This window comes from Blastomyces dermatitidis (genome assembly GCF_000003525.1).
Source record: "Blastomyces dermatitidis ER-3 genomic scaffold supercont1.5, whole genome shotgun sequence".
Taxonomy (NCBI): domain Eukaryota; kingdom Fungi; phylum Ascomycota; class Eurotiomycetes; order Onygenales; family Ajellomycetaceae; genus Blastomyces; species Blastomyces dermatitidis.
In genome coordinates, this window is record NW_025544778.1 from 5,169,248 (window position 1) to 5,184,249 (window position 15,002).

The 15,002-nt window shown below is 35.3% G+C and overlaps 2 protein-coding genes across 2 annotated transcripts; one reads left to right on the forward strand and one right to left on the reverse strand.

The window, feature by feature from the left end:
* The first annotated feature begins 659 nt into the window (after window positions 1-659).
* On the forward strand, window positions 660-2,807 carry BDCG_05616 (uncharacterized protein). Its single transcript, XM_045421307.1, has 2 exons — window positions 660-1,065; window positions 1,164-2,807. The coding sequence occupies exons 1-2, from the start codon at window positions 935-937 to the stop codon at window positions 2,245-2,247; spliced, it is 1,215 nt and encodes a 404-aa protein (XP_045277222.1). The 5' UTR covers window positions 660-934; the 3' UTR covers window positions 2,248-2,807.
* Window positions 2,808-5,687: 2,880 nt separating this feature from the next.
* BDCG_05617 (uncharacterized protein) lies at window positions 5,688-6,047 on the reverse strand (the record flags this gene model as incomplete). Its single annotated transcript, XM_045421308.1, has 1 exon — window positions 5,688-6,047. The coding sequence occupies exon 1, from the start codon at window positions 6,042-6,044 to the stop codon at window positions 5,688-5,690; it is 357 nt and encodes a 118-aa protein (XP_045277223.1). The 5' UTR covers window positions 6,045-6,047.
* Window positions 6,048-15,002: the final 8,955 nt, after the last annotated feature.

Consider the following 15,002-nt stretch of genomic DNA (forward strand, 5'->3'; position numbering starts at 1 on the left):
AGTCACAGAAACAGGGGTAGCAGGAGCGGGAGAACCAGATACAGAGGCAGGTGTAGAAGATTGAAGAGAAGTGACAGAGAAAGAAACAGAAGGAACAGAGAGAGACATAGAAGATCTGATCACATATAACACAGACAATTCCTTCATTATCATGTTCTTCAGGTTCTCAATCAATGATTCAATATTGAGTTCACTATCATCAGCAGATGTGAATCTGTCAACATGTGAAGATTCTATATGAATAAAAACAAACATATCAGCATCTGCATTCACACAAAATTGTGTCAGAAAACACAATCAGAAACCCACTGAGAAGAAGAAACAGTCAAGAGTGTATGAGAAAGTGAAGAAGGTGTGTCATCATTCATGATAATACATTATTCTGGCAATCATTAGAAGATAAACAAGTCCTGATCATGTATGTTTCATAACATGTTACACTTACTGCTAACAAACTGCCTGATATGAGCACTATGATGACACTTGTTGTGAGAACAGAGGGCCATTGTCAGAAACATGTACAATGTGATAGGTGAACAGATGGAAAGAGTTGAACAGAAGAAGAAGTAGAAATCTTGAATGAGATAGTGACATTTGATGATGATGATGATGAAGAAGATGATTGAAGAATGAGAAAAGTTAGTAAATGAGTGATGTAATATAATCACATTTCTTTTCATTCGCACGTTCGCCATCCCCATCGACTGGTGCCCCGCACTTCAAAACCCAACAATCGCCCTTCTTTAGGCGGCTGCCTCTCGAAATCCGCCTGGCAATATACCATCACGCCCTCTCCTGCCATCGCGTCCACCTCGTCAGAATCCCTGGGAAAGTGGCCAGTTTTGCCTGTGCGGAGGGTACCGAGAAGGGATATACATGTTTCAAGGGCCGGGGGGAGGACTATGCCTGTTTGTCTACCAGCCTTCATCATCCAATGGTGGGTTATGGGCCTATTTCCTTTGGCAATCTGCCGCAGGAGCTGGAAGCGGCCCCCGTGACGTTCGCGGACGGCGCAAAGAGAGGCATCGTTGGCGCTTTGGATTTGTTATCTGTTTGTCGGCAAGTGTATGTATGGTTTTTTTTTCTTTTCTTTTCTTTTCTTTTCTTTAACTACCTTTACTTTTGCAGTATTTATCTGTTTTATACTAACTCCGACAAAACAGCTACACCGAAGCAATCACAGTGCTGTACAAACACCTGATATTCCAAATGGACCTAATCACTCTCCTGGCCTTCTCAATCTCCATCCCCGAACCCCACCTCAAAGCAATCACAAAACTCGAAATCAGCGGGCCGCGGCTCAACTACGTAGACTCCTGCTACTACCTCCAATATCTACCCTCATTCCGCCAAATTCGCCGACCCTCATCATCATCATCATCATCATCATCATCATCATCATCATCATCATCATCATCGTCGCCATCACCACGACAGTCCCGCTCATCCTCCGCCACCTCCTCAACCACCCAACAAGCAAACAACCCCAACCCCAACCGCATCGCCAAACCCCCCACCATCCCATCCCCAACCCTCTACAAAATCAACCGAAAACTCACCTCCTTCACCCGCTACCGCGCCCAGGACATTCCCATCTACACCCCGCGCCCCCCCACCGCCTGGGAAGAGACATGCACCTGCCTCCTCCCGCGCCTCTCGGGTCTCTGCGAGCTGCGCATCTCGCTCAAGCGGCCCTGGGCCTTCAGCGAGCGGTGCATGTCGCCTGCGGCGGAGCGGTATCTGCTGCGCCCGCTGGTGGAGGCTGTCGTGGCCGCTGACGGCCACGACGGTGGGGGTGCCAAGTTAGCGCTGCTACGCGTGTTTGAGGTGTGGGTTGATTGGGAGGAGGGGGTGGAGGGGCATGGGTGGGCGGAGAAGGGGGTGTGGCCGCTGCGGAGGGGTAGGACGGCGCTGCCGGGGGAGGGGTTGGAGGGGCTTGAGACGGAGGAGGTGGATATGTGGAGGCCTAGTGCGTTTTTGTTGGAGAGGGGGAGTCGAGCGGCTTTGCTTCAGCAGGAGGGGTGGGAGGTGTGGGGGGATGAGCGGTGGGAGTCGTATTTGGTGAAGGGGGAAAATAAGGATAAGGATAATGATAAGAGGGGTCGGGAGGGTGAGGAGGTAGAGGGGGACGAGAGTGAAGATGGAGATGGATATGAGGAGGAGAAAGGGGGGAAGCTATGGCAGGACGCGCCGTTTAAGGTGATTCGGTCCTTTGAATCGAGCGATTCGATGAGGGATTCTTGGTGATGCGTTCGTTGTATCGGAGGTTTAGTTAACCTTTTTTGGCACCGCGATCCGCTAATCGCAGCCAGTCAATCGGTCAGTATTCCAAGGTTGTCGGTACCCTTTGTCGTTAAGAGGATGTGATCCCTTGGCTTCTGTTTACTTCATTTTTCTTTTTCCCTACAATCCAATGAGCATATTTGATATATGTCTTTACCAATCCTACCAGTTTCTTATATGTGAATATGCCCAAGCCACTGTCTGCAACCACAGATAAGAGGTCACGAGGACAGGCTGGCTTTGGATATAGTATCTTCCCGCATGATTCCCCCGTTTGTTTGAGCGACTTTATATAGCGTTTTTTCTTATTCATTACATATCTTGTATGAAACTTGAAACATGCTCATACCGTCAAATCTTTTCCATCGCATTTCAGATGTTATGGTAGATGGGATGATATGCTACAGACCTCTCACCATCCATTCGCAATATAAGTAAGTAGTAAGTGGTAAGTACTTCCCAGCTGCTATATTTATTGCCAGCGGCAGGTCTCGTTCTCTTCCATGAACCGGGGATGTAATTTTTACAAAAAGTTCTCGGTATGTAATTGTATTTCTCAAACCTGCTGTAATTGCCAATTACTATATATATATATAACTATGTATGTACATGTATATATATATATATATATATATACTCCGTATATATATATCTATATCTACCTTGGTAGCGTTGAATATTACCGCGCTAGGCTGGAAAGAATTAGACTAGTGCCAATTGCAATAAATCCCGCACCCGAATAGGCTAGGCCGCGGCCGAAAAGGGAAATTGACACCATCGGTGGGGGCGCAATCAATGATCAATCAGCCTTGGAACGGAACGAGCGACACTGCGACAGAGTTTCCATCGTTTAATTGTTTATGAAAGGGACATGTAATCTACATGCATGTTATGTACTGTACAATATTAGAGGGTGTAAGAATAAGAGAGAGAAGAGAATGTAATTTATTTTAATTATTTCAAAGAGTCTACCTAGGAAAAGAAGGATTAATTTTTTTTTCTCTTTTTTTTTTTTTAAGAAAAAAAAATGTCGAAAAGAAATCACATCACTGGGAGAAGTCTTCCGGACTGAGCTGGGCTACCGGCAAAACAAACTTTCTTTTCTTTATTTGTTTTTCTTCTTACAGTACGTATTATTTTATTGATATTTTACATATTTCATGGTTTTTTTTTTTTTTCCTTTTTGCAACTTAAGCTCAAATACAAGCGCTATTCTAGAAGGTCTACAGAAGCAACCAAGCATTGCTTGACTGTCTTGGCTGACGTTGCTGAGAAAGTGTGCGGCTTTGATTGGCGCGGCTGGTTCTGTAGTAACTACAGAGTAGTAGTATCTGTGTAGTGTCTGTGTATCGTATCTCTAGCTCCTCCTTCCTTCTAGCTGGAGCAGTTCAGCTATACTCATTATAATAATAATAATTTATTATTAGGCACATATATTAATCAGATGAATGTGTAGGTCTGTCTGTGCTGTGAATCATGATAATTGCAGGTGAGATATTGTATTTATTTTCTGCTGACTTTTCAGGCAGAATTTCTCGTAGCCGATCTCATTAATTTTTTTCCTTTTTCTGATATATTAGAGTTAAGGTTTTCTTTGCAAAACATATGACTGGTATTGATTGGTATTGTATTGGTATTGATGTAAGCCCCACCGTGCGTGGTAAGTGCGTGGGCATTGTGTGGCGGGGTGAGTGGCAGTCGGCTCTGCGGCATGTGGGGGATGTCTTCCTGCCTGGAGAGAGTTATCTATTGATTCGGCCCTTCTACCAGCAGTGCGCTCGCTGGTGGTGATTTTGCCCCAGTAGCCTAGATCTATTATGTACTCCCGGTCTGTAGGTAAGGTACAGAGTGCTGTCGGTGACACGGGTGAGAAAATGAGCCTTTTTTTTTTTTCATGAGGCTGCATCGGTTGTTCTTAACGCCACGGGTTCTCGGATTAAATGTGAGTATTCTGAGACATTTGAAATGTAGAGGAATAAATGAAAAGTTAAGTAACTTAGTTGGATAAATCTTATATATATATACATACAGAGGTGGTTGAACTCTGCTCGCTTATATATATATATATAGATAGTGTCAGTAGCATTTTCATTACCGTCTCATCTCCGAGATTATCATAACCTTCAAATCAACAGTTAACATGTCTATCTATCTCTCTTGAACTGGTTCCTGTATCTCTCTCCTCTTTTCTTCTCCTTTAGTCGTGCCCTCTTTTCAAATTTTGAATCTCATTCTGTGAATAAATAATAAATTCTAACCGAATGAACCTTCAATGACTAGTGATACAATATGAATCCATCTAAGTTCTTTTGATGAAGCAAGAACTCTCACTTCATCAACTCAACTCCCGCGGAGCCTATAGTTAATAGTTATGCGCATACATGAGAATGCCTGTGGTGATCCTCAGAAACTAGCTCATAATCCATAACTACTCAACTCAATGAAGGATTGAAGGATTGAAGGATTGATTGATCCCCTGCTCCCTGCTCAGAGGGATTTTTAATTATCTACAAGGAGATTGCCAGTGAACTCGGAGATCCATCCAACTTGTACGGAGTACTCTATACGGAGTAGATTGAAGATTACCTGGTTACCTCGCAATAATATACAATACCGGGATGACGATTGGAGAATTATTCCGCACTGAACAAAGAACTAGTTAACGACAAAAATGAGAATTATTATATGGTAAAGTCCTCACACACAACCCGGGTCCGTCATTATTATAGCTTGGTTTTGAGGCTTTTCTTTTTCTTTTTCTTTTTCTTTTTCTTTCTTTCTTTCCGTTAAGTTACCCCACGATTCACGGGAGATTAATGCGGGCGGGCGCCGGAAAAGGAAAAAGAAAACAAGAGAGTATGGCATGTGTTCCGCGCGTTCTTTGAAATTTCAAAACCCTGCTTTAACTGATTTGCAGCACTGGTAACTTAATCTGTACTGCGCGTTGTAGTTACTTCTTCAATCCAACTCGGGGGGAAAACGTGAGCAAGGCATAGGCTGTGAATGAATGATGTGAGTGATGCAATGATGCATGCAAAGTCCGAGATGAGGACTAGAAGAGAGGAGGGAATCTGAAGATGGCATGGCAATTGGCGGTGAGGAGGACAATCCCGGTGTCATATGTTCTCAAAATACTGTAGATATTTAGTTACTCTAAATATCTAAAGAATAATCACTGGCTACAGCAACGACACTTTGACCTTTCCCCCTTCTCTCTTCTCTCTTCTCTCTAACTTACTCGGTCAAATCAACACCAGACAATGACCGTGTTTTTCTTTTCTTTTCTTTTCTTTCTCCCCTCACCCGCCTCTTTCAAACCATAACTCGCTCGTGCAACAACCCCACGCCCGCCCTGCATAACGACGCCACCCCGTGCCCACGAGAAACAAAACCAAAAAGCTCATTCAGGTGTTCTCCTTCGTGTTGACCTCCCTCCCGATTCCCTGGTCGTGTGAGCGCGCGGATAACCCAGTAGCAGTGCATTGAAGAGGTTGAAGAGATCTCTGGACAGCGCCCGCAAACTCCGCGTAGACAAATGACCGGCAATGGCTCATCCACACAGGTAATGTAATCTCTAAGGGCCTGTTCGGTGACCCCGTCCAGGGCCGTATAAGTCCGTACAGTCCCAGCTTGTACGGCCCTGGACGGCTCTGGCCGGGGTTATACACGCTAACCTGGCCGGATAAGGCCTTCTGTTCGGTACATTCTGCGTATAACTCTGTACAACTCGCCACGCATGCCAAGCTGACAGTCAGATTCATATTAACCGTGCCATGCTTACTCACTCTCTCTAGTGAGTGCGCCACAGTGTACAGAAAACCACACTGTACAGAAAATATTTTGAATATAGTGATCTTCAAAAATTAATTAATAATCATCATCACATCTATCTATAACATAAAGATTATCTATATACTCATTAGAAGGTGTAGAATCCACTGTAGATTGAGATTCTATAGAATTATCTTATTATGATTGAGTGGCTGTAGATTTTATAGATTTGATTTCAATTAATCAAAGATTTTTATTAAATGTCTTTTTCATCTCATCTGCTCTACAGATCACAATCTTGCAATTAGTATTCTTAATAGTAAGAACTTCATCTACTTGTATCTGTCTGTAGAAGGATTTGATAACTTAATATCTATTTACTTAATAATAATCTGCAAGTTCACTCTCACAGTGTATATTTAATTTCATCTGAATCATACTACTCTTGAAGATCTTGTTCAATTATCTTATCAAATCAGATATAAGAGTATTCTTCACATCTTTTAAGATCTTGACTGCTGTATTAATTTAATAACATAGTTTTACAACTGTCTCTGAGAAGATTAATTATGAGAAGACAGTTAATAATTAATCTGTAGATGATAAGATAAAGTAATTGTATATATTATTATCATCATTGTATATGTTGAGATCTGAAGTATCATCAATGATAAGAGGTCTTAATTAATTGAGAATTATATTATAATTAACTGAACACATTCTGTGATTAATAAAGCCAGCTCTCACAGTATCAGATTTGAATGTTTACAGTTAAACACTCTTCAGATTAGTAAGAAATTGTCTGTTATTATACTACTTATATCTGTAGTAAGCAGTCTTATTAACTGTCTTTGTATAATAATGCTTATACTGCTGAAAAGATATATTATCAAGAGATTATAGAATATAACTTATATAAGATTAGAATCTGAACAGAATAATCTTATAAAGATTATAGTATTAAATAAATTCTTCTATAAGATGAGAATCATGATTATTTATTAATAGCAGTTAATGACTGCTTATTTAATACTTTTTTATCATCTTATTAAATTACTTAATTTATTCAAATTCAATCTTATTATTTATAAAGCCAGACTCAGATGTGATGATAATATAGTTATTAAATAAGTTAAAGTATGTATATTAATTCTCTAAATAAATCTTTGATTTTATTATAATCAATGAATTTAATACTGTGTTATCTATACTAATACACTTCATCACTGTTATTAATCTATAAGAGTATGATAACTGTATAATGAAATTCATATCTTTAAAGATGATTATAACTCACTGTTTATATTCTTCTTCTTCTTGAAATTCAATCTCATTAAAGTTATAGATATTATAGTGAAAAAAATAATATTAATTAAAGATAGATTTATATTAATTAAATTAGTTAATAATAAAGCTTATATTCTTATAAGACACTTGTTTTAAATTTATAAGCTTTTACTTAACTTATTTATAATCTGATAGATATTTGATAAATTAATATACTTATATCTTACTTACTGTGAAAGATGTAGTATCTGAATCTGTATAATACTATCTTAATATACAGTTTATAACAGCTTTGATATACTCAATAATAAGCAGATAAAAATTAATATTTAACTAATAAATTCATATTTTAATTATCTCATTCTAACTGTTATTCAATACTCAATTCAGTGAAACTCTTATAGTTTTTAATTTCTTCTCATTAATTCTCTCATATAAGATAATATATAGAACTTTAAATTCTTATAACAGAGATATAATTTTTAATTTTGAATTGCTTTTATATATATTAACAGCTCTTTACAACTGCTTCTCAGTGTAATTAGAAGATTTAGACATGAATATAATTAATGATAATTATTTGAAGATGAAGAATGAAGATATTGAAAATATTTTTCATATAATGTGATTTTCTATTATATCTTCAGCCGCGCTAAGACTCTGTTGCGGTTTCACACAGCTCATTACTTTTATACAGATGATTTCATTTATTCTGCAGACTGTTTAAATCAGTTTTCAATCACTCTATAACATCATTCAGATATAATATAGAAAGATTTAATTAATAAATATAAGAATCTCACTTCTACACAAGGTCAGCAGATTACTCTTTTATAGTAGTAAGATACTACTAAGATATCACTTCAGCTATTCTTACTTATAGAATAGAAGAGAGATATTCACTTATTATCTATATAGAATAGCTAGATACTGATTTCTTATCAAAGAAGTCAGTAATTTGTTTTTATCTTCTATGAAAATATATACAAGAGTTACTGTATTTCTCATACAATTTTCTTAGTATACTAAGTATTATATCTGTGATATTCTTGCAATAACTCTGTAGCTCATAAGCTTGCTATTTAAGCAAGATATCAAGTTCATCTCTACAGCTTTTTAAATAACTATCTCTATATAATACTACTAACTAGTCATTACTTCAGTTTTATTATATTACAATTTAAATCACTTAATCTGACTACAAGTTTGAATCAGTCAAGCTCTATTAATAAATTAATATAATCTTATACATCTGTACTGAGACTGATCTAATTTCACTCTCTGAGAAAAACTTTATATTATTCTCTAGAGTGTGTACATCTCTATCTTAGCAGAGACTCAGTGACGTAGTGATTAGACTGACCGTGTAACTGTGTCTGAGACCAGAACTAGATTTTTTAATAGTCTTATTATCAATTTGACTGATTTCATTACATGGTTTTAACATTAGATAGTAGTCTCATACTGTCTCAGTGAGACTTACTGTCTACTCTTATTACATTTTTCAAATGAGACCATGATTTCCACTTCTTAATTTAAATTATTTTTATTGCTTTAAATGACTTTAAATCTCATTTGAGCATTATTAAAAAGTGTTACTTTTTAAAAAATTAAAAATAGTCTAAAAAAAACCTTAAAATGTCTAAAAATAGTAACTTTATATCAAGAATGAGATTAAATGAGATCAAATGAAATCACTTTCTCATTTTTTTCAAGTCATGGTTTTATTTTAAGATCTGATATATAGTCACTTTACATGTTTTTTTGATAGCCAGTCCCAGCGGGATTCACATCAAGAAATGTATGAGACCAGATCAAATGAGATCAAACATGAAATTCATGGTCCCGGCGGCCAGTCTAGTAGTGATTAACTACGCTATTATGAAGCCTCAATTAGCGGCCTTCCCCCCGGGGAATAAATGTTAAGAGAGAGCAGATTCAAACTCTGCAAGAGTCATCTTAATCACAGCTTTCACTGTTAAGTTATAAAACAGTACTGAGAGCTCTCAGATGCACTATAGTGAATCATTATCAAGCTTAAGATATTCATCTCAGAAGTTTTCAGACACTAATTCTCACTGATCTTAGAATTAACAGTCTTTCAGACACTTTAAGTTAGATCAGTACTAGAGTGATTAAGATCTAGAGTATCTGCAGAATAGTAAATCATTATCAAGCTTAACTGACTAGATGTAAGAAATCCCGCTTCTCGCGGATTCTTTACCTCTATTTCTATCTCTTGCATAATTAATAGGGCTAGCGGCCCTTGACTACACACAACTATATAGACTGAAGTTCATGAATACTATTTATAACTCAGCTTGAATGCTATTATATATTTAATCTCTATATTTTATCTTTCTATCATGAATACTTCTAGTAGTTAACAGTATATATCATGTCAAGCTGCAAACACCTGAATAATCACCTGTGAGTACTTATTCTTACATTTCAAGCTCAGTCAGTCAGTAACTGCCTGTTATGACTGAAAGAACTAGAAACTTATATACTCTCATCTCTGCAAACTCTACTGCAGACACTCAGAAGCAGTTATCTAAATCATGAATAATTCTTATAGAAGAAGTCTCAGAGAACTTATCAATTACTTACAGAACATCATTCTCTGCATCTGTGATAGAGAAATTCTTCAAATTCACAAATAAATCAATCTTAGTGAAGAACATTCTTGAGTATCTCTCACAGAATTAAGCTATTTTTCTACAAGAAATGCTTACTGCTTGTAAACACTCTTGAACTGAGTCTCTAGACATAATCTTCAGAGATATTTATAAACTGAAAAGAAACTTTCTTAAGCTATAATCACTTAAGGTCACTTATTGAATTACAATCTATAAAAGCTTTTGCAAGTTTGTATTTGAAATTGACTCACAAGCCTGACTGTGTGATATAAAAGATGAAGAAGCTGTCATCTATATAATAACAGATCTCTATTACACTGAAGCTAAGAACTGACTGAATCATTTAAAAAATGATTATAAGAGATTCTACTGATCTGTTCTTAAAATCTATCTAGAGAATAAGTTGAGAGACTTTATAAGCTGAACAGAGAACATCTGAGCTGTGATTATCAATATTAGAAAAAGAGATGAGAAATCTGATAAAGACTACTTATAACACTTCATGAAATTATGATATAAATTAAGATCTGTGAAAACAGAGCTCTGAAACAAGATCTGAATGATAATATTTATAAAGAGACTGAATAAAGATATGTAGAACAAGCTCATTGAGTAAAACTCTAAGTTCTTAACTCTGAAGAAACTGATAACTCTTATTCATCACTTACAGATCACTATGAGAGTCACAGATCTACAGAGAGTGAATTATTAACTGACTCTGTAAGAGTCAGAATAACAGAGAACAGATTTGTCAGAAAAAGATAATAAAACACAGAGAGATTTATATCTGACTGCTAAGCAGAGAGAAAAAGATTTATAAGCTTCTGTGAACAGAATGTATAATAGAAAGATTAAGAAAAAAAGACTCTGTTTCATCTATTCTAAATCAGAATATCTTCACACAAACTATTCAGACAAATTAAAATAGAAATTTGAGAAGTCACAGACAGAGTCAGCAACAGTCTTTTTAAAAGTCTTGAAGCTGACATCTGAATCTGTTACTCTCTCAATGAAAATACTTACTTATAGAGAGAGACTGTGCTGCAGTACTACTATCTCATAAGTATGAAAAGTATTGATAAACTCAGAATCTCAGGTCACTGTAGTGTCTCTAAAGCTCACAGAGTGAATAAGCTGAAAGATAAAAACTGAGAACCTGCTCTTATAATAAGCAGAGTGTGAGAACTCAGATCTGAGAACTGAGAAACTTATAAGAATCATCTTTGAATTGCAAGATCTCTCTGAAATCTGAAGAAGATTTATAGAAACTGTAATTATTACAGACATTGTAGATAATATGTACTTAAGACTTGTATGACTTCAAAGACACAATCTGTACATAGCTGTTCATAAGTCAGATTTATACTTCTGATCAGTGTTAGCAGACTTACTTACAGAGATAGAATCAGTTAATACTGCAGAGTTGATTAGAGAAGACAAGCTCATCTATATAATGACTTTACAAGTGTCTGAGAATCTTACAGTCATGAAAACTGAGCTTCAGATATCAGAGAAATACTGAGATCTTATAGAGATATTCAGCTCAGCTAAGACAGCTAAGCTTTCTTCTCATCATAAGAAGAATCTGATAATAGATTTAATAGAAGAGTAGAAACTCTTCTGAGAATCAATCTATAAGCTCTTTTATTATGAGACAGAGATCTTACAGATCTATGTGAAGAAGAATCTGAAGAATGACTTTATCTGATCTTCACAGATCTCTGCAGAAGCCTCTGTGATATTCATGAAGAAGAAGAATGAAGATCTCAGATTATGTGTAGACTATTATAATCTGAACTTTAAGATAATAAAGAGTTACTACTCTCTATCTCTGATTGAGAATATAATCAATCATCTTATGAGAGCTGTTATATTCACACAACTGAATGTGATTAATATATATATATAACTGTAAATATAATCTGAAGATGAATGAAAGACTGTCTTTAGAACTGCACTGAAATTGTTTAAATATCTAATGATGTCTTTTAATCTGACTAATATCTCTGCAGTATTTCAGTCTTTTATTAATAAAATACTTCATGCATATCTGAATGTCTTCATGATAATATATCTAAATAATGTGATAATGTACTTTATGAAGAAGAAAGAACACACTGAGCATGTATAAAGTGTGTTAAAGATCTTAGATGAGACAGAACTATATATTAAGCTTATAAAGTATAACTTCAGTGTCTGTTAAATTAATTTTCTAGAATATATAATCACTGCAGATGATATTCAGATGAAATCTTTATAAGTTAAGACTATTCTATCATGACTAGAGTTAACTAGTATTTATGAGATTCAGATCTTTCTGAGCTTTGTGAATTTCTATAGATGATTTATCTTTGCATTCACAAGAATCTTCTTAACTCTTACAGACATGCTGAAGAATGAAAATAAGAAGAAGTCATTCTATGAACAGAGAATAAAAAGATTATTAAGAAGAAAGAACTGTGAGAACTTTCTTATCTCAGAAGCTCACAGAGTCTTTATAAGATTAAAACAGATATTTATGAATACAGTGATACTGTTTCACTTTAATTTCTTACTCTTAACTAGATTGAAGACAGATGTCTTCTTCTTTATAATTTCAGAAATAGTCTTATAACTACAGTTAAATGAGAACTGAGTTTCAGTGATCTTTTTCTCATGAAAGATGCAACTCACAGAGATCAACTATAACATTTATAATCAGAAGCTTTTTATGATAGTGAAATTCTTCTATCACTGATATCACTACTTTAAGAGCCTTATAATAGTGATTACTGTTAGAACTGATTATAACAGCTTGTAACAGTTTACTTTAATCAAGAAACTCTTGTAACAGCAGGTTCACTGAGCTCAGAGACTGAGTGAGTTCTGATTCAAGATAGAACATATCAAGAAAACTAAGAACTCAGCAGATAAATTCTCTTACAGATCAGACTATATTAAGAAGATCAGAGTGATAGATATAGAGAAACTAGAGAAGACAGAAAAGCTTCATGAGATGCTCAGACTGAGTGTTATAAAGAGATTGACTGAAGAGTCTTTCAATTCTCTGTAAGAGAAGAGAGAAGAGAGAGAGAAGAAGCCTGTATAACTACTCTCTATAACACTGAGAGTCAACACTCTGAGAATCTCTGTGAGAATTCTTGAAGAGAATATCTATAATCTGAAGAGTTTGTAAGCTTCAAGAAACACTGTGAAAGATCTGATATAAGAGAAAACAGAGTATAAGTCTTTATAAGATCTTCTATTCAGATTATCTGAACTGTAACTGAAGAATAAATATACTCAGTATATTCAGAAACTGCTTATAGCAGAGATCAATTCTGCAGAAATAAAGAATTAAAGAGACTTAAATAATCTCTTATAAAGAGAGAACTGAATTTATATGTCTGTGAATAAGTTTCTATATATAGAACTTATTAAAAGGCATCATAACTCTTCTCTAGCAGGTCATTTTACAGATACTAGAACTTATAAGTTACTTATAAGAAAATACTTCTGACTGAAGATGCAAGAACTTGTGAAGAAGATAGTAAATTCTTATACTGTTTATCAGGGTTTATGAGTAGTGTAGTTCAGGTCATATGAAGAACTTACTCCTCTACTCATTTTATAAAAACCTTGGAAACAGTTAGAAATGAATACTCTTGTGAGTCTCTCTGAAAGTAAGAACATATATAATACCTGCTTTGACAGTGTGCTGATAATAGTGAATTACTTCATTAAGATAACACACTTTATACTCATCTGTAAGAACTTGAAGTCAAAGAATTTAACTCATATCTTCATCTGTGATGTGATCTGATTGCATGAATTATCTGTGAACATTGTCTCAGACAGAGAATCAATCTTCATAGAAGAGTTCTGATCTGATCTGATAACTATACTGAAGATCTCACAAGATCTAAGCACAGCTTTTTATCAACAGATAGATGATTAGATAGAATGTCTGATAAGTATATTAAAACAGTATCTGCAGTGCTTTGTCAATTACAATCAGAATGACTGAATATATTGATTATCACTTACAGAGTTTATGTACAACAACTCAAAGCATGTCAGTATAGATAAAACTCTCTTTGAGATACTCACTGAGACTCATTCACAGATGATCTTAATGAACTCATGAGAGTACACTATAGAGTGTGATGATATCTATAAACAGACTGAGAAAATTCAGAAGATTCAGAAGAAAGCTCACAAATTCTTGAGAAAGACTTAAGAGTATCAGAAGAGATACTATGACTTTAAGCATATTATAAAGAGTTTCAAGAAAGATAATAGAGTCTGACTGAGTCTAGAAAACATTATCATACAGAGATCTAGTAAGAAGCTGAATCTCTTACAGACAGAGTCTTATAAGATTATGAAGAAAGTTAGTTTACAGTTCTACAGATTGAAACTGTTATCTGAGTTATAGATATATAATGTTTTTCATGTCTCTTTACTCTGTGAATATAAGGAATTTGTAGAAGAGAACTCTATGACTCATCACTCTATTTATAAAGTACTAGAGAGTGAAAGAGAATATCAGATTAAAGAAATTATTGACTCAGAGAAGTGAGATTGTGAGCTCTGATTCAAGATTCAGTGATAAGAGTATTCTGATAAGATGAATAAGTTCACTTAAGAATCATTCAGACAGATAAGATATCTGCAGAAGCTAAGACATGACTTTTATACTGTGAATTCTGATAAGTCAGAATGATGCAGTCTTCACTAAGAATCTGATTATAATAAAGATATTAATACTGTTATTTATGAATTCTAGTCTATAAGATAATGAGTTTCTACTGAAATGAACAGTCTGCAGTGTACATAAGAAAAGAAGAAATTATATTCTTATTAAAGCTAAAAAACAAGAAAACAAACAGAGTTACAAACACAATTTAGAGACTAATAAAGAAAAAATAAAGAAAACTCACACTCACACTCTTAACATCTGTGACACTCAACTCTCTTATAACTATCAATTTCTCTCTTCAAAGAAGCAGAGAGTATTATGCTTATAGTACAGACAATTAT

Coding starts and splice junctions, on each gene's coding strand:
- BDCG_05616 (XM_045421307.1), top strand. CDS start 935: ATGGTGGGTTATGGGCCTATTTCCTTTGGCAATCTGCCGCAGGAGCTG. Junction 1,066..1,163: donor TTATCTGTTTGTCGGCAAGT/GTATGTATGGTT, acceptor CCGACAAAACAG/CTACACCGAAGCAATCACAG.